We start from the raw sequence: 27,006 nt of genomic DNA on the forward strand, positions 1-27,006 counted from the left end.
CACATGTGTGTGTTTCTAGTATTTTACTGAAGTTTGTGTTCTTTGCTGAAATAATAGCTACTGTCAGCTATGACTAATCAGAGCAGAAAAGTTTGAACTTTGTGATGTGCAGAGGGAAATTAGTAATTAGGATGTATATATTTTGTTGGAAAAGGTCCAAGAATGGAGTCCTGTGAGGAGAATTCTGAGTGCTTGTGAGAAAACTCCAAGAAAACGAGAGTCTTGTGACCTCAGTTTCTTCAAAAACAGGGACTTGTTCTTGGAATGTGTTTTTGTGCCCTCCGAGGTGTCTCGGATAGGCGTGAGCTTACTTCAGATTATTCATTATAGCTGGCTGTTATTTCTTTATGTGCCTCTATGGAAAAACGTGTTCTGCCACATTCATCTTGTCCTTGTGATCCAACACCTTACTCAAGTGATTTTTCTTAACCCTCAGAGTATAAATTTCCTGATGCTCTAAAGTTGGCTATTGTATGGGACCTTATAAGGTCCACTTCATTTGTAGGCCCCACTTTCCCAGGTTCACGCAGCCAACTTATTTTGAATGGGGATGTCTGTTTGAATTGCCAAACTCTTATTGATAAATAGGAAAACTTCATCCTAAGAGAAAGAGAGTTCTCTGAAAATAAGAAGGATGTGTCTGTAGAGAGTTTGGAATGCTTGTCTTTTTATAGATGGTACTTCTTGGGTTAATGTTTATAAGACACTGGAGACAGTGACTGGCTGATCCAAAGCTCTCTGTATGTGATGTATTGGTCACCGTTGTAATGCCTGCTAACACAATAGGTACAAAGTTAAAGAATACTCTAAGTCCAGAGAAGAAGGAAAGCAAGGCCTTTAAATTCTGTGTCAAGCCACATATGAAGTAGTAAGACATTTGGTTATAATCCTAAAGTATTAGTCATTTTCTCAGACATCAGTTAACTTCTTTTAAAATTAGTTTATGTGTTCACGTGTTTTGATTGCATGTATGTTTGTGTACTGTGTGCCTGCCTTGTATCCACAGAGGTCAGAAGAAGGTGTTAGATCCCTTGGCACTGAAGTTACAGATGGTTGTGAGCTACCATGTGGGTGCTGGGAAATGAATCCAGGTCCTTTGGGAGAACACCCCATGCTCTTACTGCTGAGCCACCTCTTGAGCCCCACTTCAGTCAGCTAAGAAGGGCAATACTGCTCATGACAGGTCTACGTTCAAGTACTTTGAGACTTGGACTCAATTTCTAGTCTTGATGCAATTTGGTATTCCTCAGAAGTGTGCTTTCCGAGTTTCTTTATTTCTCTCTTTCTCTCGCTTTTTCTTTCTTCCTTTTTTTTTTTTGCCATTTTTAGTAATTGAATATGAAGAGTTACTATAATTTTTAAATACCCCTCTTTAACTAATATTTTGAAAATTTTATATTTTAAACCATGGTTGTAACAGCTACTTTTAGTCTATAAATAATACTGATTCTGCTGTACATTTTTGTGTAATAGAAATTATTTAAAAACAGTAAAGCAACTTGAAAACATTTAAAACCATTTATTAATATTACTTACCTTTGAAAGCATAGGTAAGAAAGACTTATGAGGTTAATTTTTATGACTTAAATTTTATTTATAGTATTGAATAGATAATATTTCCCATTATTTGAAATTTTAACAGGAAGGGGGCTGAGGATGGCACTTAGTTGATAAGAGTGCCTTCCTAGAACACACAAAGCCCAAAGTACAATTCCCAACATCACATAAACTGGGCATGGGAATATATGTCAGTTCAAGGTCATTTTCAACTACATATCAAATTTGAGGCTAGTCTGAGCTACATGAGCATAAAAACAAAAAACAAAACAAAAATAAACAAAAAATAAAATTTAACAGGAAAAAATACATACAGCAGAAAGTGTCAGAGGATGGTGTCCTCCTTTGCTTTCTACTAGCTGGGACAAAAAACATGACCAAAAGTGACTTGGGAGGAATTGAAGCAGAGGCCATGGAGGAGTGCTGCCTACTAGCTTGCTCCCCATGGCTTGCTCAGCCTGCTGCCTACTAGCTTGCTCCCCCTGGCTTGCTCAGCCTGCTTCCCTACAGAACCCAGGAACACCTGCTCAAGGGTAGCACCACCCACAACTGACAGGACCCTCCTCCATCAATCATTAATCAAGAAAATGCCCCACAGACTTGCCCACAGGCCAATCTGATGCATGCATTTTCTCATTTGACTTTTCCTCTTCTGTGATAAACCTAGAGCTTAAGTCAAATTGACAAAAATCTCACCAGCACAGACAAAAGTACCTGTGTAACTAAAATAAGAAAGATAAATTGTGGTTTGTTGTTCACAAGAGAAAGGGACAATTGTTCTACATAGATCATCATGTTTATATGTACTTATATTATGTTTGGGGGGGCATGATGCTAAGGAGTTATTTAAATATCAATATTGAGAAATTCTTAATTGTGTTGATTGGTTGGCACTCAGCGGTGCTCCTGTTTGTGACCTTGAAAGATGAGCAGGTGACACTGGTTGCTCTACAAAATTGAGTTGTAATGGGGATGGTTCTCTTTCTTTCTTTCTTTTCTTTCTTTCTTTCTTTTCTTTCTTTCTTTCTTTCTTTCTTTCTTTCTTTCTTTCTTTCTTTCTTTCTCTCTCCCTTCCTCTCTCTCTTCCTCTCTTTCTTTCTTTCCTTCCTTTCCTTTCCCTTCTTCTCCTTCTCCTCCTCCTCCTCCTCCTCCTCCTCCTCCTCCTCCTCCTCCTCCTTCTTCTTCTTCTTCTTTCTTCCCTCCCTCCCTCCCTCCCTCACTCCCTGTAAATGCTGGGGTTGAACACAGGATCTTAGTTGTTAGTCAACTGCTCTACCACTGGGTTAAATCCCCAGCCCATTTTCTTTTTCAGATGAATTGAAAAAGTTTAGTATCAGTAATGACACATGCCATTAACCTTCTGATAACAACTGATAATAGTCAGTTTTTCTAAAGTTTATGAGAACTTTTTAAATTGTTTCCTCTTTGACAGTTGAAGTTTTACCCAATTAATGGAGACTCTTTAAAGATGTTTGTATCTGTGGACATTTGATTTCAGCTCATGTATTGATTATGATTTTATCCTGCTTTTATCTGCAAATACTATTAAATCATCTGTTGGAAAAGTGATCACATAGAATCATTTCTAGAACTCTGGATGACAGGTTTTAAAAGCCTCCAAAGACTGCATGGTATGGTTGTGTATGTCTGAAATCTTAGTACCTGGAAAGCTGATGCAGGAGGTGTTGAGTTTGAGGCCAACCTTGGCTGTATAGCAAACAGACCATCCTGGAATACATAGCAAGACCTTGTTTCCAAAAACAAAAGGGAAAACAGCAACCACACTAACAGCTTCTAAAAAACAAGAGACTGGTTTATAAGAAGCGACTCAAAGACCCTCTGAAGTCATATCGCTCAAGTTTTCAGGTGTGGCCAAGAAAACAAGTACCAGTGGTGCTCTGACTTTACATCATGCAACCTTTTAGTATGTCTTTTTAATTATACAAATATGGTTATCTGTAATGTTCATCCAGGTTCATCCAAGTGTGAGCATTGGTGCAGACCCCGCCTAGGTTTGTCAAAAGACAACCCAAGGCTTGTTTAATTCACTTGTTTGAATTAAAGACTCTAAATTGGTTTGCTGTGCCCTCAGCTCTTAGGCTATTTTAGTTACTATGTCAACCATCACGAGAGAACATTTTTTAAAAGTTTTTATTTTTATTTGTGTTTGTCTGTGTGCAAGTATGTCCATGTACATGCAGGGCCCACAGAGGCCAAAAGGCATTGGATTCTATACATCTGGAGTTACAAGTGGTTGCGAGCTGCCCAACATGGTTGCTTGGAGTCATGGTCTTCTGGAAGAACAAGTGCTCTCAATCACCGAGCTATTTCTGCAGGCCCAAGCAAACAAGTTTTTGATTAACAGTTGGAGTGGTGTAACTCCTAAAACTGGGGTCACTGTCTTCACAAGACTTTTGTTCAAAAGAGATGGTTTATATGGTTTCAGTTACTAGTAACCTATGGTAGTCTCAAGTAGTAAATGAGGGAATCCAGAAATTAAAACATAAATTGTACGTTCTTAGGTTCCATTCTGGGTAGCATGATGAAATCTCACAAGTTCCTGCTGCCCTGCCTAGGACAGCGTTATCCCTTTGTCTAGCTTGTATCTCAGTGTCGGGCATGCACTTCTACCCACTGAGCCATCTTCCTGGCCAGATGAATCCTAAACGACACCATGAGCATTTGTAGTAAGTTTATTTATTTAAAATTCTACCAGAAGGCTAAACCAAGATTTTGTTTGCTTCCCCATCCAGGCATGCCCATTTGTCATCAATATCCATGCAGAAAGATGCAAGCCAAGAATTAAAGCTATCCATATGGAGACATGCAGCGGGCAACTTGAGAGGGCCATTTGCAAGTCCGTTCTTGATAGAAGTGATGCTAAAGTCATGGATGGCTATGAAAATATAATCGTACATACTTGCAATTATGACACCTGGATAACATCAATCATTGAAAATAAGGTATCGATCATGAGGTAGTTTTCCTTATTATGGTATAAAGTTTTCTAATAATGTTATCTTCTTTTTACATTGCAGCCAAATATCCTACTATACTTATAATATTTATAATGGATGGTTGTTCTTTTTAGTATTTGTAAATCAAACTTGGCATGACACTTTTTATATTATTTATGATGACCCAAGACTGTTGTTTTTATTTTAAAATAGGAAAATTAAAATTTGGAGATCAGTGAAGAGTATAATCTGCATACAAAATAAAGCTATCATTTTTGTTTATATAAAGTATGATATTTTCAAAATCCTTGTTTAGTTTATTATATGACAAGACCACCAGAAAGTATGAAACATGCTCTCTGTTGTAGTTTTTTTTGTTTTTTGTTTTTGTACTCTTTAAGGGCCCACCACCCAGCTCCCAAATAAGCTTGGCTTATTTCTAACCAGTTTTTCTAACTTAAATTATCCCATTTCTTTTTAACTACATTTTGCCTCTGGGCTTTTTACTTTTCTTTATTCTGTATATCTTTCTTTCCTTCTTACTCCGTGGCTGGCTATATGGCTAGGTGGCTGGCACCTTCTCCTTCTCCTTTTCTTGTTCCTCCTTTTTGCTCAAGCCTAGATTTCTCCTCCTGTTTATTCTCTCTGCCTGGCAGCCCCACCTATTTCTCTCTTCTGCCTAGCTATTGGCTGTTCAGCTCTTTATTAGACCAATCAGGTGTTTTAGACAGGCAAAGTAACATAGCTTTACAGACTTAAAACAAATGCAACATAAAAGGATACAACACATCTTTGCATCTTTAAACAACTATTCCATAGCATAAACAAATGTAACACACCTTAAACTGATATTCCATAACACTCTCAAGTTTCTGAGCTACTTAGAAAGACAAAATTAATTCTCTGAGAGAACAGAGGATAAGTAAACACTAAGTCAGGTAGTCTGTTTGCATACACAGTAACTTCATTCTACTTGTGTTTTTTGTAATGGTTTAGACCCTAGAACTTGGGGACAATGTGTGATGAGGGGAAAGGGTGTAGTGTAGGATTTTAGCTTTATCTAAGGTTTGGGTACACTGAGAGACAACCTTCAGAAGCCAGGCAAACAGAAGAAACAAAGGGAAGGGACAGTTTGAAGGATTACTAGAAAGGTCAGAACAGTGATAGAGTGGATCCAGATCATATGTGCTATCTTGAACACTCTTTCTAGGATCTAAAACATGCTTGACAAGCAGTTGATATTAAATAAATACATGAGCCAGGCAGTGGTGGTGCACATCTTTAATCCCAGCACTCAGGAGGCAGAGCCAAGTGGATCTCTGTGAGTTTGAGGCCAGCCTGGGCTACAGAGTGAGATCCAGGACAGACACAAAGCTACACAGAGAAACCCTGTCAGGAAAAACAAAACAAAACAAAACAAAGTTTAAATAAACACATGTTTATTGAGTCAGTGAATAAAAGAGAACTCAATTAAATGGATGTTTTAGGCATATTAGTTGAAAGGTAGGCTCTAAGTGAATGGGTGATAGGAAAATAGAGATGCAAGAAAAGAAAGACATTATTTCCGTGGTAAGCCAAGGATGAGCTAATTTGCTGTTACACTCCACAGTGGTCTGGGAAGGAAGATGAAAGGGAAATCCAAAACTCCTTTGAAGGAAAACCTTGTGTCACTGGTGTCATTTAGAAAGGAATGAAGGAGGAAACACTTAGCAGGAAGCAGGAAGAAGCAGCTGGCTCTTATTCATTTGCAGTGGACTGGGTCTGTTAACAGATTTCCAGGTCTTTTCTGGTGTTTATATCTGTATTTAGTTTTCAACACTAAAGACTTACAATTTTCTCCAGTCAGATGACAAAGTGATTATTCACATCAACAATGAACTGAGTAAAAACTGTGTCAACAACAGAGGACTTAGCATCTTTGCAGTAGAAGTGGCCCCAAGATCTACAATGGTGAGCGTTACTCTAAACCCTTTATCGACTCTCTGTGACAAGAAATGTTTACGACTAATGCCATGAGTAAGCATGCGGCATGAAATGAAGTCAAGTTATTTAAATGTGACATTCATAGTACTAAATACCCTGTTTCTTCTACAGGAGAGTTAGTGGGATTTTTGTTCATTTGTCTGTTTTGGATTATTTTTTCATGGAATCCAGGCTGGCCTCAAACTTTATGCAGCCAAGGCTGAGTTTTAAACTCCTGATCTTCAGTCCTGTCTCCCAAGGGCTAGGATTACAAACTACCATGTTGGGCGGGGCTTTGCTTTTAATTCAGTCCTCTCACTGTTCGGTTGAGGGACTGGGGGATTTCATTTAACATCTTTGTTCTAGCTTCTTTTAAAAATTGTTTACACTGTGTGAATGTGTGTGCACATGTGCATGCATACATGCACATTCATGCCACAAAATGCATGTCAAAGTCAGAGACACTTGTAGGAGTTGATTATCTGCTTCTACCACTTGGGGTCCAGGATCCTGTGGGCTGGGGCACTTTTATCAGCGGAGCCATCTTGTCAGCTGTGCTCCTGTTTAAAGGTAAAATTAAAATAATATCACTAGATTAGTTTGGTCCTTCACAGGATTGATACAAAGATAAAATTAAATAATATATGTGAAAGCCCTTCTGAATATCTTATGGAGAAATGCCACATAATATGACTAATAATTGTTACTTTAAAAATCCCAAATATCCTTGTCCACACTATTAAGATTGTCCAAGATTACCTGAGAGAAAAAAAAAAAAATCTCTTAAGTTTTAGATAAGCAACTAAGTCAAGAGCCAGAAATAGCTGTATAATTTTGGTTTTAGCAGACTCTGGGTTTCTGATGAGGTCACAAATTGAAAGGCAAGAATGATCAGCAGACTCCCAGGGTCTGGGAAAGGAACAGAGAAAAAAGCTTACTTGTAGTTGGAGACCTTCTCTCCAGCCCCCCCCACCCCACACTCCCCCCACACCCAGTAAAATAAACACACAGACATTTATATTATTTAAACTGCTTGGCCATTAGCTCAGGTCTACCATTGTCTAGCTCTTACTCTTATATTTAGCCCATTTCTTTTAATCTATACTTTGCCACGTGGCTTGTGGCTTATCTATGTCTTTACATGTTGCTTCTCATGGCAGCAGCTGGCAGTCTCTTCCTGCCCCAGCCTTCACTTTCCAGAGTTCTCCTCCTCCTTGTCCCGCCTACCCTATCCTTCCTGCCTGGCTACTGGATAATCAGCACTTTATTTATTTTAACCAATCAGATCAACACATTTGACATACAGAACATCCCACAGAACTTACTAATGTATTTTTTACCCCCACCCCGCGCTTTCTGTGAAATTCCACAGCCGTCTCGAGTGATTTAAAGGTAAAGGTAAGTGGACTGCAGAGAGTAACGTACTGGCTGTGCACACTCAGAGCCCTTGTAAAAGCCGGGCATGGTGGGTACAGCGTGTAACACCAGTTCTCCGGAGAGAAATAAGCCAGAACATGGGCCAGATAGACAGACTAGCAGTGGTCCTCAACCTGTGGGTCTCATTGTGTAGCCCAGGCTAGCCTCAAACTTTGGGTCCTCCAGCCTTAGCCTCCTCCTGAGGTTATGCCAATAGGCAGTGTACTGTCACACCTGTCTTTTTTAACTGTGGCAACCACCCTTTATTGACTGTGCACTTCATGCTGTCCAGACCTTTTACGCTCAAGTGACCCTCCTGCTTAAGCCTCCCAAGCTCTCGCATTCATGCACATTCATGCACATTCATGCACATCCATGCACATTCATGCACATCCATGACACATGGGACGTGCCCTGTCCCTGGTTTCACAGGGACTTTTTTTCCCTCTTTTTGAGACAGAATCTCTTTGGGGAGCCCTGGCTGGCCTTGAACTTGCTGTGCAGACCAGATTGTCTTGGAACTCACAGAGATCTGCCTGTCTCTGCCTCTTGAATGGTTGGATTAAAGGTTTCTCCACCATACCTAGCTTCACGGATACTTTTTTTATTATTATTATTCTAGGCCTATAAATGATGAAAATTAGCAAATAACAATAATTTATCAAATAAAAATAAAAGCTTTCTATTTTTATATGCAGGTTTGTCAGCATGTAATGCCCCTGAATGAACGACAAGAATGGATATATTATTGTGTGTATTCCCTTATATCTTAAATAATTCCACGTGGAACTATCAAACTAAGAAATATTTTAGATCGAATCTGTTATTTATTAACTAAATGCTCTTCCATGTAATTGGTATGCTTAATAATCTGTTTCATTTCTATGCATTTATATTTTATGTCCATGTTATATATTTTATTATTAAAATACAAATAGTCTTCTAAAAATGTGTGACTGTCTTGTTAATTTAGTAGGAAATATAAATACTTTTCGTTTTTTTAGAAAATGAAAAGAAAATTATAGATAGGATTTTTTAAAGTAGTATTCAATGATTTCCAAACTCTACACTTCCGGTTTGTCTTATAAAAATACTAAAAGATGATATAAACACAAAGATAGCCATTGAAGGATCTAACTATTAAAAAGCTAAAGTGGAATGGAAGAAACCTGTTTCTGTATTAGGAAGCTAAAGCCTGTTGGCAATTGCACAACATTTTTCTCACTAGTGTGTCTGCAGCTTTCTTTCCACAGAGAATTCTTGGAACAGTTGAAAGTAACCCTGTGGAGCAGTTAAGGAGATAGTATGTGGCATAAAAAAAATGGCATCAAGCAATTAAAAACTGTATATCAGTCCCAGTAACAGAGTACTTGGCCAGTGTCAGCTTTTGGAATATGAATACTATCTGGCAGAAGCTTTTTTTTGCCTACTATATTCATGCACATAGTTTAAATGTATTTGGAGTGTGGACCATTCATTTAGATCTGTAAAATAGGTTGCCATTACCTCACTGTTTGAACTCTTCAGATGGATGTCTCATTAAAGGTAGTGAAATATACAATTGCTTTGTTCATTGTCAAGTGATTTATAAGTTCAACAACTATGGCCATATATCTTATTTCACCTCATAATGAGTTACAGAAATTTTTTTTTGTTTTTGTTTTTGGGTTTTGGTTTTTCAAGACAGGGTTTCTCTGTGTAGCTTTGCGCCTTTCCTGGAACTTGCCTTGTAGACCAGGCTGGCCTTGAACTCACAAAGATGCATCTGCCTCTGCCTCCTGAGTGCTGGGATTACAGGCGTGTGCCACCACCGCCCAGCTGAAAATTTTATGTGGTGCTAAAAACATATAACAAAGTTTTTATATTTGCCCACAGTAGTTTAGGGGTTTTATAATCAGATGATGGGTTTCATGAAGTATTATCTTAGGAACATGGAGACTCAAGGAAAAAAGCACGGAGCCCTGGAGATGCACTCACCAGCCAGCGTGGGCATGACTTGGATACACAAAACCCTCTGTCCGCTACTGGAGCTTTGGCAGCTGGGGCAGGGCTCACTATATAGAAGTCCCATCTCAGTGGAAGGCAAATTATTGTAAGTTAAACTTTCTCCTTCTAATTCTAACCTTCTTCAGTTCTGATATTTTAAAACTAATGTTAGGTTTCAGATACTAGCATAAGAACTTCTTAAATTACTATATTTAATCACCACACTGATTTTCTATTGGATCTTGACATAAACAAGACTTTTTTTTTAAAGGTGATGGCCTTCTCATATCTATTTTTGTGTAGGTTAAATATGCAGCAGGAACTTAATCATGGGTATAAACCAGGAAAATAGAACTGTATTTCTGATTTTGGCCGCTAGGGGGAGTGCCTATTAGATGGGGGTGGGAGTTTTCAGAACCCTTAAGCTCTTTAGGACTAAAAAGGATGCTTTGGTGAACTATGTTGGACTTTAAGGCTGTCTGCATACCCATGCATATGTGCTCTTTCTCAATGGAAAATTGTATAAAAACTATTCCTGCTTTATAAAATGAATACCAAGTCTTCTCCTCCTAAAAAGTACTGACTTGCAGTTCTTTCTGACTATAATTATTAGGGTGTGTATATGGCTCTGCTAGTTTTATATACTGTAAATTTTCTATCATTGTTGTACAGCTTGCTTAATTTCTAAGGGAAAGAAGGAGATACATCATGACTTGAGGAAAATAAAGTAAACGATAGAACTCATTTAAAGGAAATAGGTAAGATTCATGTGAAGAGGGCCAAGAAGTAGCAATAGTTGGTCAGTCTAGGGGAACAAGCTTTGGCCTGCTCTGACACATTTTTATTTGCTAACTGTAGGTCTTCCATCTAAAGAAACCAAGAACAGGTAGCCTTCATTCTTACAAGCTGCCTTTATTTGTAACCAAAGTCATTGTGTACATTGTGTACTACTCTGGGATGGGCTGCAGCTTAGGGCTCGCTCAGTGTGGATGGGCTGGCTTTGACCTCCAGAACCAGGAGGTGACAGGGAAGGACTGCAGCCTAGTGCTCCATTAGTGTGCATGGGCCTGGCTTTGACCTCCAGAACCAGGAGGCAACAGGGAAAGGAGGATTTCTTCTTTACATATTTCTCAAAATAACAGTATTAAAGATAACATCATAAAGGACCTAGAGTATCATTCCATTCTTCAAAAATTAATATTTCCCATTTCTTTTAGCTATAATTCACAGATATCTAATATTTTATAAATCCTATTTCCCTTTATAATCAAGGACAAGATCCACCAAATTAAATTGAAGGCCAGGTAAAATGTAATCTTCTAATTGAAACTTAATAAGGTAAATTCAATAGTGCTCCACTCACTTCCCTGCTTTCTGTTGCATCTTTCTGCAAATGTTATCATTCTAAATTAGCCCTTCTCAACTATTCTTCCAGACTGTGACCGTGATTCTAAAGACCCTTAGTGGGTGTTAGGAATGGGGATTTGGCTTCAGAATGGATGGTGGAAATAGACATAAGCAAGGTACCTTTTATTAGTACATGAATTCTATTGGTATTGAATTCTCCATTTTCATCTCATATCCAGGAAAATCTAGGTTTATCAAAGATAAATACAGAAGGATTTCTTAACTTTTAAATTTTTGCTTTCAGGTTTTCTTCATTTAGGTTAAATGGTTTGGATGTAGACAAGTCTGTAGGGCATTTTCTTGATTAATGATTGGTGTGAGAGGGTCCAGATCACTTGGGAATGATGGTCCTGGGTGGTATAAGAATGCAGGCTGAGCAAGCCAAGGAAAGAAAGTCAGTAAGTAACACTCCTCCGTCATCTCTGTTCTAGTTCCTGTTTCCAGGTTCCTGCCTTGAGTTCTTGTCTTCGCTTGCTCTTAGTGATGGAGTATTACCTGGAAATGTAAGATGAAGTAAACCATTCTGACCCAGGCTGCTTTGGTCATTGTGTTTTATCACAGTAATAGAAACCCTACCTAGGACAGGACTCTCCTCTGAGATCCTGACATTCCCTTCACTTGATATAATACATAGAGGGTGGAAGGTTAGTTAAGCAGAGTACTTCATCTATGTAGCTATGGTGAAGTTATCATTCACGTTGAGATGATACTTTTTGGTAGAGGCTATTTGAGGGGGTCCCCTATGTTCTTGTAAGTAGCTCCTTACCCAGGCTCTGCAAGTAAGCTCCAAAACTCATTGGCTTCTTTTTTTTATTACATGTTGGTGTGCCACAGGCACCCTATCTGGGGTAAGTAGGGCCTTGTTTAAGTCTCCCCAAGAAAAGTTCATGCAACACACCTGAAAAGTCAGGAGGACAAGCTGTAACTTTAAATGACCTTGAAGGAATAGGGAAGCTTTATAAAGAGCAGGCAAAAGAAGTCTAAGGTTCTTCTTTCTCATTTTTCATTTTCCCTAGAGTTCTGTTATTGTATCTCTGACTATTGATATAATATGCAATAAGTCAATTAATCTTGTACTTATTGGGTATCTAGTATGTTCAGAGCACTGCTTTAGATACTGCTCATGCAGAGGTGAGCAAGTCAGATATTATCTCTGCCCTTCTTTCACATAGCCTATCAGAGAAGATAGATCGAGAACAAGTATTACAGGCGGTACCTCTCACATACATTTTTAAATGCCTCATTTTTCACGAAACTTCAGCCCTTTTCTCGGCCTAGGAGAATGTGTTCCCTATCTTGAGCTTCTATTTTAATAACTTTCTTTTCCTGTGGGGGTTTTTATTTCAGATTTTTAAATATTACATTTTATTTAGTTGGGAGAGAGAGAGCCCACATGTTGAGATCATGGGACTACTTTTGGGGGTCATTTCTCTCCTAGCACGTGGGTCTTAGTAATGACACTTGGGTCATCGGGCTTGGCAGCAAATTCCTTTGTATCTCATTGGCCCTATTTCAGATTGCTAAAAATTGTTCTACCATTACTTTCAAACTGAAGGACTAAAGTTTCATGAAAATGAAGCAGATAGATAGATAGATAGATAGATAGATAGATAGATAGATAGATAGAAATTGATTGTTTAATGATATTTTATTATCTAGTTGTACCACAAATTGTTACTCAGTTAACTGCTATTTTTTTCCATTTTTTTAAACCATCAGTGGAGGTGCTGTAAGCATGCCTGTGAGGTTTTTACGTAAACACACGTCTTCATTTCTCAGATACCTAAAGAAGAGGTTGCTGGGTCACACGGTGAATGTACTGCTTTCACACCCTGTGGTTGTATTGCTGTGGCTAATATTTCAAGCACTATATTGAACAGGTATGGAGAGAGAATATTTTTGCCTTGTTTAGCAGAAATGCTGTGAGTTTTTCTCTGTTTATCAGGATGCTGGCTGTGGCCTTGTTGTGTATTGACTTTGTAATATTTAGGTAGATTCCCTCCATCCCTCCATCTCTAGTCTCTCCAAGAGTATATTATGCAGGGGTGTTAGATTTTGTCAAAGGCCTTTTCTGCATCCAGTGAGGTTACTAAGTGCTTTCTGTCCTTGAGTCTATTCATGGTTTTACAGACGCTTAACTATCCCTGCACTTTGGGATGAAGCTGACTTGAATGTTGTGGGTGATATTTTTTTTATGTATTCTTGAATTTAGTTTCCAAGTATTTTATTGAGATTTTCTGCCTCTATGTTCACAGGTAGATTATTTTCTTTGTGTGTGTGTATGATCTGATTTAGATCAGTGTGTCACTGAACTCCTAAAAAGAATTTGAAAGCATTCTTCCTTTTCTATCTGGTGAAATAGTTTGAGAAGCATCTATATGAACTCTTCTTTAAAGTCATGGTAAAATTCCATGGGGAGGCCAGCAGGTCCTAGGCCTCTGTGTAGCTGGGGGACTTCTTATTGCTGTTTCAGTCTTGTTGCTGAGATTGACATGTTTTTAAAAAGTAATCTCTTTTTTTGCTTAACTTTGGTAAGTCATGTGCATTAAGAAATTCATCCATGGTCTCATCAGTTACGATGACTCATCTGGTAAGAGTACTATTTCTCTTGCAGAGGACCTAGGTTGAGTTCCCAGCACCCACATGGCAGCTGAAAAGTATCTGTAACTCCAGGTTGAGGGGCTCCAGCACCCTCTCCTGGCCTCCCTCCTCAGCACTAGTGCACACATGGTATATATATATATATATGCAGGCAAAACACTCATACACATAAAATAAAAATACTTTTTAAAAAAGAATGAAGTTTATCCATTTCTTTTAGGTTTTCTAATATTTTAGAAAAGTTTTCCCATACAGTCCTCTTGATTTCACTGATATCTGTTGTAATGTCTCTCTTTTATCTCCAATTTTATAGACTTTGGTTTTCTTGCTAGCTCTTTGTGTTAGTTTGGTAAAAGTTTGTCAGCTGTATTAATCTTTTCAAAGAACTAACATCATGCCATTGACTCTTCTATTTTTTTAGAATATCTATTTCATAGTTTTCTGATCTGATCTTGATTCTGTCTACTTTTGAGTACTGTTCGAAAGTTCTTGTTTTTCCAAGGTCTTAAGACATATTTATTTGAGTTCTGTCAGATCCTTTGGTGTGGGAACTTAAGAGCTATAAACTCTCCTCTTAGGGCTGCTGCCTTCGTTGAATCCCATAGACTTTGGCATGGTTGTGCTTTAATCTTCATTCGGTTCTACAAATTTGTAAGTTTTCCTTTTTCTTTTTTACTTCTTCAGTGATCCACTCACCTTTCAGTACTGTATTAGTCAATCTCCACAAACAACATCATGTGTATTTTCTATGGTTTGTATTGCTGTTGATAATCTGGCTTTATTCCATCACGGCCAAATAAAATACAAGGAGTTCTTTCATTTTTCCTGTATTTATTGAGACATGTTTTGTGTCTCAGTATTGGTTTATTTTAATTAAAGGTGTATGGGCTTTTGAGAAGAATGTGCGCTCTCTGACGTTTAAGTATAGTTTTCTGTAGTCATGTTCGGCCCATTGATTCAGGATGTCATCTCGCTTTACCATTTCTGCTTACTTTTCATCTGTACAGTGTGTCTGTTGGTGAAAGTGGGATGTTGATGTCACCTATTATTGTGTTGGTGCTGAGCTGTTGCTTTGTGTCTAGTAGCATTGGCTTCATGAATTTGGGTGTATGTATTTGGCACATACATGTTTAGGATTGTAATGTCCTCTTGGTGGATTGTTCCCTTGATCAGTATGAATCAAAGTGACCTTTTTGTCTCTTCTGATTTGGTTTGAAGCCTACTTTGTTGGATGTTAGGACAGCCAAGCCCCTCCTGCTTGTTTCCTGGTTCCATTCAATGAGAACATCTTTACCCTTCAGTTCACTCTAAGGACATTTCTGTCTTTTGTGGTGGTTTCTTGGTGGCAGCAAAATGATAAATCGTGATTTTTTTAAATGCAGTCTGCTAATCTGTGTCCTTTGACTGGGGAAGTGAGATCATTGATGTTCAAAGTTATTGTTAAATATGTGTACTGGTTCCTGTCATTTGCTGATTTTATGTTTATTTTTTTAGCCCTTTTTTGTTTATTTGCTGACCTAACATTGTTTCTTTCCTCTTTTACTGTCACCTTTTGGGAATGTTTATCCTTCTCTTCAGTCTGAAGTATCCTTTCCAGAATCCTCTGGAGGGCTGGCTTGATGGGCACAAATCCTTTACCCTGTTTTTATTGTAGAAAGTTTTTGTTTTCCTTGGATTATTACTGATCATCTTTCTGGGTGTAATAGTCTAGGCTAGGCTATTGAGAACATGTAGTATGTTGGTCCAAGACACTTTGGTTTTTAACATCTCGATTGTAAAATCAACTGTTATTCTAATAGGTCTGCATTTATACGTTACTTATCCTTTCTTTGTTCTGTTCGTTCAGTGCTTTGACTGTTACATGATGTGGGGAATTTCTTCTCTGGGCCTGTTCATTTGGTGTTACATGCTTCTTGAACCTGGATAGGCAACCTTTTCCCTTGATTCAGGAATTTTCTTCTATGATTGTGTTGAAAACATTTTCTGTGTTTTTATGTGAGTTTCTTCTCTCTCTCTCTCTCTCTCTCTCTCTCTCTCTCTCTCTCTCTCTCTCTCTCTCTGGTTTGTGATTCTTGGCTTTGGTCCTTTTATAGCATCCCCAAATTCCATTCCATTTGTAATAAAGTTATCATTTTCTTTGAGTGATTGACCCAGTTTCTTTACCTTTTCTTTATATCTTGATAATCTTCCTTTCGTTGAGAAGGCTTTCCAACAAGCTTTTTATTTGATTTCCTGAACCTTTAAAGTTTTATGTTGGTTTGAATTTTCTTCAAAGTTTCTCTTTATTGAAGTCTATTTTCATATCCTGAATTGTCTTTTTTTGTTCAACTGTGTGCTTGTGTTTGGGGGGCATCCTTCTGGTATTTATTCATATCTCATTTGAGTTCCTTGAACATATTTATAATTTCTGTTTTGAGTTTGTTGTCTTGTGTGCCATCTAACTTGCTTTCCCCAGGGAAGATTACCTGGGAATACAGATTCTTGGAGGAGGTACTGTCTTGGTTATTCATGTAGTTTTTATTTTTGCAGTGGGACCTGGGTATCTGGAGGCAGGCCACTGGTGTTCAGCATCTCAGAGTAGTATGCAGAACTCTCCCAGTACACTGTAGCCAGTTCTTCCTAGCGAATAAATAGAAAACTGCTTCATAGAAATTTCAAGGGAAAAGTAATCTTTTGACCTTATTTACATATTTTAAGCAAAAGAATCATTTAGAAATAACTACCTCTGGTTTTCTTTATTCTTTTTCTTTTTTGTTTGTGTGCTACGTGTGATGCTTGATTTACATTTCCTTGCTATTCATTGCTAAAGCCTTAGCATGGGTTTGTTGTTGGTGGTGGTAGTCATGGGTGGTATTCAGTTACTTTTGACTACCTAAAGTCATAATTCTTTATGCCACTGAGAATTAGGACATAAGTTTCTCGGCTTATATACCTCCATACAACTGAATCATTCTTGCTAGTTTCTTATGGTTGCTGTAACCGTTACCAGAAATTCTGTCCTTTAAAAACAAATTGACTTTCCCACAGTTCTGGAGGCTAGAAGTCAAAATCAGTTACACTAGGAAGATTTCAAAGTACAGTAGGGCCATTTTCCTCTGGGAAGTCCTGGAGGATGCTGTGTTCTTGCCTATTTCAGCATTTGGTGGGTATATTCCTTGGTCAGTGACTACATCACTCTAATATGTCTTCATGGTCATGTTGTCTTCTCTTATATAATTGTTATGGTTTAAATCTAAAATATTCCCCCTAAACTCATGTTCTTATACAGTAAGGTCCCTGTTTGGTGACACTGTTTGGAGAGGTAGAGGAGCCTTTGGAATGTGGGACCTAGCTAGTACTTCACTAAGAGTGGGCCATTGAAGGCTATATCCACTGCTAGTTCTGGCCACTTCTTTGCTTCCTATCTGCTCTCCTGGTGTGAGGTCCAGTCACACACTCCCCGCTACCATGAACTCAGCCATGCCTTTTCACCATGATGGGCTCAGCCATGCCTTCCTCACCATGATGGGCTAGAGCTTCTGAAACCACAAACCAATAAAACCTTTCCTCCCTAAATTTGTTTTGTCAGCCACATGGTTCCAGCAAGGCCAGTGTGTCAGCCACGTGGGCCCAGCAAGGCCAGTGTGTCAGCCTCGTGGGCCCAGCAAGGCCAGTGTGTCAGCCTCGTGGGCCCAGCAAGGCCAGTGTGTCAGCCACGTGGGCCCAGCAAGGCCAGTGTGTCAGCCACGTGGGCCCAGCAAGGCCAGTGTGTCAGCCACGTGGGCCCAGCAAGGCCAACGTAGCTAATATGTAGCCAAATTACCACTCGGGCTTCTCTCTTCAAAGGACCAAGTGCACCAAGTCTGCCTAGGTCATTCAGGATAGTCTCCCCACCCTTAAGTCCTTCATCTAATTCTGTCTAGTCATTTAGCCATATAAGGTGATACTCATTGGTTCTGGGGATTAGGAGGTGACTCGCTCCAGGAGAAGGGTATTATTAACCTGCCCCATGATCTAACAAGGAATTGAGAACACTCATGAGATGGCATGCCAAACACATTCATTATATCTTGAAAAATGTCCTTTACAATCTGTATTTTTAAAAATCTTATCTTTTGCCATTTAAAATATTAATATTTGCACATCAAATATTTATATAAATTAATTCAGACTGATATTCTTTATAGAAAGTTCCAAAAATGAATTCAAAGGAACAAATCCAATTTATCATCTCTCAGTTCTTTTCACATACAGCCTTATGAATAATCACTTGAATTGAAACACAAGTTTAAAACTTTAACTGTTTGGGCACAGGAAGAAGCTTTCATTTAGAGTCTTGGCTTCTAAATATAACTAACCTTTCTAAAAATTTCAAATACCTTAATAACTTATAGATACAACCTGTAACTCATATACAGAATATATACATAAACTTCTGCATTGACTGTCTGCAGGTCCTTATGAAGTCATCGTTTTAGAAAAATTCAGAACTAAGCCTGAATTCAGGAATAACAAACGCTATAGTTAACAAATGAAGTAGAATGACTGACATTTGCAACAATTCAGCATTAACTTGGATTTATCTAAAATCATCAATTGGATATCTGCCATAAATTCTTGAAAATTCTTCCAGGAAATGGTAACCAACTCCTGTCACTTTTGTTGTTTGTTTGATGGAGAGAATGCCTTGCAGGCCTATCAGAGCTACTGAGGAGGAGAAGGCTGAGGGACCATCACTCCCGTCCTCGGTGTGGGCTAACCTGCTGCCACTTGGTGTCATTGGATAGCAACAATGTCCACAATATGGAGCTGAGCTTTGCTTTTGACAATAATGTGTGGCTTCTACATACCTTCTAAGGCTTGTCGGCATGGTAATGAATTACTTCTTCAGGATTTCTTATCTTGATAATTAGTTTCAGTATATTAACCATGTATTAAATAAATGTTGAGGGGCTAATAACCTCACTTCATTATAATTCTGTATACATCTTTTTCATTATAAATTTCATATACATACTAGTTACTGCTTGTTTCAGTTCCAAAGGTTGATAAGTATAACAATTTTTGTTTTGTTTTTTGAGACAGGGTTTCTCTGTGTAATAGCCCTGGCTGTCCTGGAACTCACTCTGTAGACCAGGCTGGCCTCAAACTCACAGAGATCCACCTGCCTCTGCCTCTTGAGTGGTGGGATTGAAGGCAAGTGCCATCACACCTGACTGCAAATAAATTTCTTTAAATCATAAGAATAAGAATGCAAATTATTTGTGAAGAATTAAAAACTTTCTTTAATGAATATTATATGAGGAACTGAGTTTGAACCAAAGCATCATTTTTTTTATCTATCCAACATTTAACCTGCTTTCTATGTGTATACATTTTATGTGTAGGCAGAGAAATTCAGATTGCTTATGTCTTCACTGACAAAACCTAACTAAATCTGGAAATTCAGCTATATGCATGCTCCTAAATGACATATTAGTAGTTTCCTCAAAAACTAGAGCTCAGAATTGGAGAGGTGATTCAGTAGTTAAAAGCATGTACTCCTCTTGTAGAGGACTCAGCTTCTGTTCCCGGCGCTCATATCAGGCAGCTTGAAACCAACTCTAACTATAGTTCTAGGAGATCTGGTGCCCTCTTCTGGCCTCTGTGGGTACTTGCACAAACATGGTATACATCTATACACTCACATAACACATAAATACAATCTTTTTTTAAAAAAAGAATGAGATCTCCCTTGCCTTTGAATATAACCCAACATTGAAAGATTATATTTTATGCTAAATAGTATATTAAGAAACATGTTTGATTCTTCTTGATGTTGATTTAGTGGTTCTGAATAAATTGTCTTTCAGGGCTTGGGGAGATGGCCAAGTGTGAAGACCTGAGTTCTGATCTCAGAGCCAATGTAGACACCTGATGAGGTGGCATGTGCTTGCAGTCCCAGCAATGGTGAGACAGGTGGGAGAGAGAGGTGGACCCCTGGAAGCTCACTGGCCAGGTAGCCTAGCTTACCGGTAATTTCTAGGCCAAAGAAACACCTTAGTCAAAAAGGTAGAAAGCACTTGAGAGGACCCTCATCCAAAGTTGTCCTCTGACTTCCACACATGCTCTGTGCTTGTGTACTCATATACACAACAACACACACAACACACATACAATAAATAAATTCTCTCTCAAAAGCAGAAAAGCTAAGTTTCTGAGACTTTTAAGTACTGTAGTTTCTTTGAGCTTGTTTGAGATTGGTGTTGGAGTTTCCAACCCCCATACTTCACAATGCATTCTCTCCTGTCAGAGATCCTCATCCATTCCCATGTTCTCAAGTGTAATTTATATGATGTGTGCAGATGCCCTAGGAATGTATAGCACTTAGCAAAGTCTCTTCCCTGAGTTCTGACCTGTATATCTTGTACCATATTGTATATCTCTCCTTGGGTACATGACTGACAGTTCAAATTGTATATGTCCAAAAGTTAATTCAGGTTCATATTATATATAACCCACAATTCTATATTTTTAATATTTCTAATCCTGAATTTCTGGGAGATGCATTCATTTTCACTTGCCCACTCACTACATATCATCACAACTTGTTGACTCTTCCTGAAAATATCTCCCTCCTCCCTCCTGTGGGGGCCCACACAGGTTTCCTAGTAAGATCTGAGCTTGTTTTACCCAACAGGACTGCATTAAAGGAGGGTTGAACATGTGCACAGTTATCAGGTGTTTGGAAGGGTCTGCACTTGGCTGTGCTAGGGGGAGGTCTTTTGCCCCACCCTTTGGCATTATTATAAAAAGTCCCTTTGAAGAGACAGAAGGGGCCAGTGAATATTGATCCAGGCCCTCCCAAAACTATCCTATGTTTCTCTCTGTCTCTTCCCCACACCATCTTTCTAAGTATTTCTTATCCCTCTCTCCTCAAGAGTACCCTGGGAAAAAGAGGGAACTGGCCTTCCACACCCCCCTCCTTCCCTCCCTCCCTCCTTTCCCTCTCTCTCTCTCTCTCTCTCTTCCCTTCTCCTTCCTTCCTTCCTTCCTTCCTTCCTTCCTTCCTTCCTTCCTTTTACATCCTGGCTACAGTTTCCCCTCCTCCACCCCCTCTGTTCCCATCTCCAAATCTACTCCTCTTCCATTTCTGTTTAGGAAGGGGCAGGTCTCCCATGGATATCAAAAAAACACGGCATATTAAGTTGCAGTAAGACTAAGCACCTCCCCACAAGTTATTCAGGCCGGGCAAGGCGACCCGGTATGAAGAGTAGGGTTTCAATAAAAGAGTCAGATAGCCCCTGTTCCTACTTTTAGGAGTCTCATAAGAAGACCAAGCTACACAACTATAACATATATGCAAAGTGCCCAGGTCAGTCCCATGCAGGCTCCATGGTTGTCGGTTCAGTCTCTGTGAGCCCCCACAAGCCCAGATTAGTTGATTCTGTGGGTTTTCTTGTGGTGTCCTTGACCCCTCTGGCTCCTACAATCCTTTTTCCTCTCTTCTGCAGGATTCCCCAAACTCTGCCTAATGTTTGGCTGTGGGTCTCTATCTGTTTCCATTAGTTGCTGGATGAAGCCTCTCTGATGGGAATTGGGCTAGGCACCAGTCTATGAGTAGAGCAGAATAGTGTTAGGCATCATTACATTGACATTATTTCCTCCTCTCATGTTTGGTTCTATCCTAACCTAGGTCTTCGAGTCATCCAGCAATATCAGGGGTCGGTTTACTCTCCTGACATGGGTTTTAAGCTAGACCAGTCATTGGGTGGCCACACCCTCAATCTCTAGGCTGCCCTTACCCCAGTACATCCCATAGGCAGGACACACTGTAGATCAAAGGTTATGTAGCTGGATTGGTTTCCTACTCCCTCCACTTGAAATCTTGCCTAGTCACAGGAGATGGCACATTTATACTTTATTTACCCTCTATTGCTAGGACTCTTAGCTAGGGTCATGCTTGTAGATTCCTGGGAGGTTCCCTTGCACCAGGTTTTAACCTGACCCTGAAAGGTACCCCCTTTCCAGTAGTCTCTTTCAGTACTCTTCCCCCCCTCCATTTCCCCCACAACCTGATTGCTCATGTTAGCACCCCCACCCAACTGTAGTCCACTCACAAAATCTCTTCTATTTCTTCTTCCCAGGGAGGTCTTGGTGCCCCCTCCTTGAACCCCCTTCGATACCTTGTCTCTCTGGGTCTGTGGATTGTAGCATGGTCATCCTTTATTTTATAGCTAATATCCACTTATGAGTGAGTACATACCATATTTGTCTTTCTGGGTCTTGATTACCTCACTCAAGATGATTTTTTTTCTAGTTCCATCCATTTGCCTTCAAATTTCATGAAGCCATTGTTTTAACAGCTGAGTAATACTCCATTGTGTATATATACCACATTTTCTTTATACATTCCTTGGTTGAGGAGCATATACGTTGTTTCTAGATTCTAGCTATTACAAATAAAGTTGCTATAAACATAGTTGAGCAAGTGTCTTTGTGGTATGATTGTATGTCCTTTGGGTATATACCTAAGAGTGGTATTGGGTCCTGTGGTAGATTGATTCCTAGTTTTCTGATTTCCAAAGTGGCTGTTCAAGTTTGCACTCCCACCAGCAATGTAGGAGTGTTCCCCTTTCTACACATCCTCTCCAGCATGAGCTGTCACTTGTGTTTTTGATCATAGACAAGGTTGCCTACTCTCTCCATACCTATTCAATATAGTAGTTGAAGTTCTAGCTAGAGCAATAAGACAACGAAAGAAAATCAAGGGAATATAAATTGGACAGGAAAAACTCACAGTATCATTATTTACAGGTGATATGATAGTATACATAAGGACATCAAAAATTCTGCCAGAGAACTTTTACATTGGATAAACACCTTTAGTTAAATTGTAGGGAAAAAAGGGCTGGCTAGAGAAACCCACCCTGACCCTGGAGCCCAGAATTAGGGAAGGATGGCTCAGATAAAGCCAGTAAGAGAAGCACAGTTTAGTTCAGATCAGAGCCATCTCTGCCACAGTCCAACAGACTTGTGAAATCAACCAATCACGGAGCAGGACAGCAGAATCCTGGCCCTAGGGCCCAGGACCAGGGGAAGAAACACAGCCTGTGTTTGGGACCTGGGCCAGAGAAATGGACCAAGGAAATATACCCTGACTCTGAAACCAGTACCAAAGAAACACTCTTGGCCCCTAGAATCAGAGTCAGTGAATGAAATGTGCCCTGGCCTTAGAGGTAGTATCAGAAAGCTAAGGCCAGTGAGAGAAACACAGTTTAGCTCAGATCAGAGCCATCTCTGCCCCTGTCCAACTGACTTGTGAAATCAACCAATCACAGAACAGGACAGTAGAATCCTGGCCCTAGGGCCAGGACTAGGGAAAGAAACACAGCCTGTGTTTGGGACCTGAGCCAGAGAAATGAACACTTTATCCCCAACCCCAGAACCCAGGAAATATGCCCTGACTCTGAAACTAGTACCAAAATAACACTCTTGGCCTCTAGAATCAGAGTCAGTGAAAGAAATGTGCCCTGGCCTTAGAGGTAGTGTCAAAAAGCTAAGAAAGTCCAGTGAAAGAAACACAGTTTGGCCCTGAAATCAGGGCCATCTCTGCCCCTTGTTCACAAAACTGGCCAATCCCTGGGCAGAAAAACTAACCAATCACAGTTGACTCCGCCCCCTAGACATCCTATATAAACTGCCTTGCCCAGTCAGTTGTAGCTGTGCTCTCCACCATGGTAGAGGCAGCTACTCTCCTGGACTCCTCCTTCCCAAATAAACCTCTTTCTCAAAAGAGTATTGGGTGAAGACTTTCATTGACTGGTAAGCAGAAGAACCTTGCTGGGACGTCCCTTAGTAGACTGAGCAAGGGGGAGCTGAGTAGAACCTTGCTGTGATGTTCCATAGTGGACTGAGCAAGGGGGAGCTGAACAGAAGAGCCTTGCTGGGACGTCCCATAGTGGACTGAGCGAGAAAGAGCTGGTAACACTGAGCCAGAGCCTGTGGCTCTCCAGGAGAGGAGCAAGATTGCTGTGTCCTGCAGGGAGACCATCCCCCATCACACCAGATATAACCTGACTTTCCCAAAGAGTCAGGAAACCCTTCCTTGCTGAAGCAGTTCCAGGCCTGACTCTCCTGAGAAATCAGAAAGCCTTCCTTTCCAAGGTTGGGCTGTTTCTTTGCAGTCCCAGCCATCACAGCTGGGCTAAACAGCTTCAGGTGCCTGGGACACTTTCAGGGCATAGCTCTTGTTCTAAGTAGCTTGAGGTGTCCGGGATATCTCGCCCTCTAGGGCTGAACTCTCTCCTTGCAGTTTCAGCCATCAATTTACTAACATTTTGGTGCCGAAACCCGGGACACCAAACCCAGAATTTTTGCAGTTTACGTACATTTGGTGCCGAAACCCGGGACACCAAACCCAGAGTTTTTGCAGTTTACTTACATAAATGGTAGGATACAAGATTAACAACAACAACAACAACAACAACAACAACAAAAATCAGTAGCTCTCCTATATACAATTGATAAATGGGCTGAGAAAGAAAGCAAGGAAGCAACATCCTTTACAATAGCCTCAAATAATAGAAAACGTCTTGACCTCTACTCTCTTCAACCATTTCTGCTGTCTTCAATGTAGTAGTCTCCACCAGTGTTCTACCTGCCTTGCTGGTTTCACTTAACCTATTTTCTTCTTCATCCAGATGGCTCTAAAATAAATGCTAGTATGATCACAATATTCATCTGTTTAAAAACCTTCTTGCATATTACAACAAAATTGAACCTTGAAGGCATTATGCTAACTGAAATAAGCCAGAAACAAGAAGACAGATAATGTATGATTTCAGTAATGTGAGAGTTGAATGATCAAACTCATAGAGAAGAAAGAATGGTTTCCAGGAGCAGCTGGGGGGGGGGCAGAGAAGAATGGGGAATCATTAAGGGCTACATAGGTTCAGTTTGCAGTGGTGAAAACATTTAGGTGTGTCTTAGTGCTAGAGTACGTGCTTAGCATGTGGGAATCCTTGGTTTCAAGTTTCAGCAACCACCCGAACTCTAGAGATGGCTGTGGTGATTACTACATAAAACACGAGGCTACTGAAGTCCACTTCCAATGGCTAAAAATAGTATGTGTTTATGTATATGGGTGTTTTGCCTGTATGTATGTCCGTGCATCACATGTGTGCTTAGTGCTCATGGAAGCCAGGAAAAGGCATTGGGTACCTTGGGAATGGAATTACAGATGGTTGTAGAATGTCATATGGGTGCTGGGACTTGAACCTGGGCCTTTTTAACCACAGAACCATCTCTCCAGCCCTGAAGATGATAACTTTTATATACCTTTTGCCAAATAAAAGTCCTTTTTTGTTGTTCACTGCTTTTTTTTTTTTTTCCCGAGACAGGGTTTCTCTGTATAGCTTTGCACCTTTCCTGGAACTCACTTGGTAGCCCAGGCTGGCCTCAAACTCACAGAGATCCGCCTGCCTCTGTCTCCCAAGTGCTGGGATTAAAGGCATGCACCATCACTGCCCGGCCTGTTCACTGCTATTATGTAGAGACTATAGTAACTGATGCTATCTAGGAGGCCAGTGTGATCAGGCCCCTCTTCTATTTCTAGGCTGCTTCCAGTGGCCATCTTGTATGTTCTTGATGACACGAACTTACACACCTTTCTGCAGACCCTCCCCCATGAAGTTCTTGCTCTGGACTAAAATCTTATTCTTCGCCTTTCACTCTGTCACCTACCCATCCTTCTAGCCCTTGGTTTCTATGTCAGTTTCCCTGGGCCCTTGTCATTAACTCACCTACAATCTACCAGTACCTCTACCTCATTGTAGCACTTGTCACAGTTATGATTGATACTATCTGTCATACTCAGTATCTGTAAGCTCTGTGAGACCAGGGACCAGCTGGCACTTAGTAGAAATTCAAAACATGTTTGTACGGAATAAATCCATACATGAATAAGACTGCCTAAATCAGCAGTCCTCAACCTTCCTAATGCTGCGACCCTTTAATACAGTCCCTTGTGTTGTGATTCCCAACCACAAAATTATCTCATTGCTACTTCATAACTATAATTTTGTTACTTTTATGAGTCATAATGTAAATATCTGATAAACAGGATATCTTATATGCAACCCTGGTTGGGTCATGACCCACAGGTTGAGAACCACTGGCCTAGATGATTTTTGTTTTGTTTTGTCTTTTTGTTTTTTGGTTTTTCGAGACAGGGTTTCTCTGTGTAGCTTTGCGCCTTTCCTGGAACTCACTTGGTAGCCCAGGCTGGCCTCGAACTCAAAGAGATCCGCCTGGCTCTGCCTCCTGAGTGTTGGGATTAAAGGCATGTACCACCACCACCCGGCTTTTTTCTTTCTTTCTTTCTTTTTTCTTCCTTTCTTTCTTTCTTTCTTTCTTTCTTTCTTTCTTTCTTTCTTTCTTTCTTTCTTTCTTTTCTTTCTTTTTTGTTGGAGCTGAGGATCGAACCCAGGGCCTTGTGCTTGCTAAGCAAGCACTCTACCACTGAGCTAAATCCCCAACCCCTAGATGATTGATTAAAAAAAAACAAACACTAATAGCATGAAGATTATCTAGGAGATAATTTTTTCCAAAGGAAAAATAGTGTTTTATGATAATACAAATTCTCATAGAAAATCTTGAAATGCGGGTAATTTGCCAGGATAACAAAAGGACAGAATCACATGCCTGAGAGGTAGTTATTGCTACATATCTTGGCTTATTTCCTTCTAGCACTTGTGTGTGTGTGTGTGTGTGTGTGTGTGTGTGTGTGTGTGTGTATTGATAAAGAATAATTAGATAAATGCATCATCTAGAGTCCAACTTGGGGCACAAAATCATGCGATAGCCACTCCCCCCTGGCTTTGCAGCCACTGGGTGCCAGCTGGCTGCTTTTCCTCCCTCACACCAGGCCCTCTGAACGAGTCTGGGAGTTTCCTGTCACAGCCTCTCCACCACAGCCTCCAGCTGCCACCCATTCCCACCTCAACTCCACAGTGCCTGAGCTCCAAACACCAGTGATAGCCACCCACCTCTGGCTGGCTTGGCCTGCAGGTGGCCCTGTGTCCTCACATTTTGCCATACGCACTTCTTCTGCATGTTCCCATGTCCTTTTTTCAGGCGGCTAGCTCCCTTTCCCCATGGA

At 40.0% G+C, this 27,006-nt stretch overlaps 1 protein-coding gene and 1 non-coding gene across 8 annotated transcripts in view; one reads left to right on the forward strand and one right to left on the reverse strand.

Annotated features, from left to right (window-relative positions):
• The window catches only part of Efcab7 (EF-hand calcium binding domain 7), a 42,580-nt gene extending 33,205 nt beyond the window's left edge, over nucleotides 1-9,375 (forward strand). For 5 of the 7 annotated variants that reach the window (XM_036180001.1, XM_036180002.1, XM_036180003.1 and 2 more), the window contains exons 12-14: nucleotides 4,311-4,520; nucleotides 6,357-6,464; nucleotides 8,591-9,375. In XM_036180001.1, the coding sequence (XP_036035894.1) occupies nucleotides 4,311-4,520; nucleotides 6,357-6,464; nucleotides 8,591-8,665 (393 nt within the window). In that variant the 3' untranslated portion in view covers nucleotides 8,666-9,375. Of the gene's footprint in view, nucleotides 1-4,310; nucleotides 4,521-6,356; nucleotides 6,665-8,590 lie in introns of those variants that run through there. The other 2 variants (XM_036180005.1, XM_036180006.1) reach the window with 2 other exon arrangements.
• A 16,934-nt stretch (nucleotides 9,376-26,309) lies between these two features.
• Nucleotides 26,310-26,384, reverse strand: Trnaa-agc. The gene has a single exon. It is a non-coding gene; the product is annotated as a tRNA-Ala (tRNA).
• Between the last annotated feature and the right edge of the window lie 622 nt (nucleotides 26,385-27,006).

Source organism: Onychomys torridus, chromosome 2 (assembly GCF_903995425.1).
Source record: "Onychomys torridus chromosome 2, mOncTor1.1, whole genome shotgun sequence".
Classification (NCBI taxonomy): Eukaryota; Metazoa; Chordata; class Mammalia; order Rodentia; family Cricetidae; genus Onychomys; species Onychomys torridus.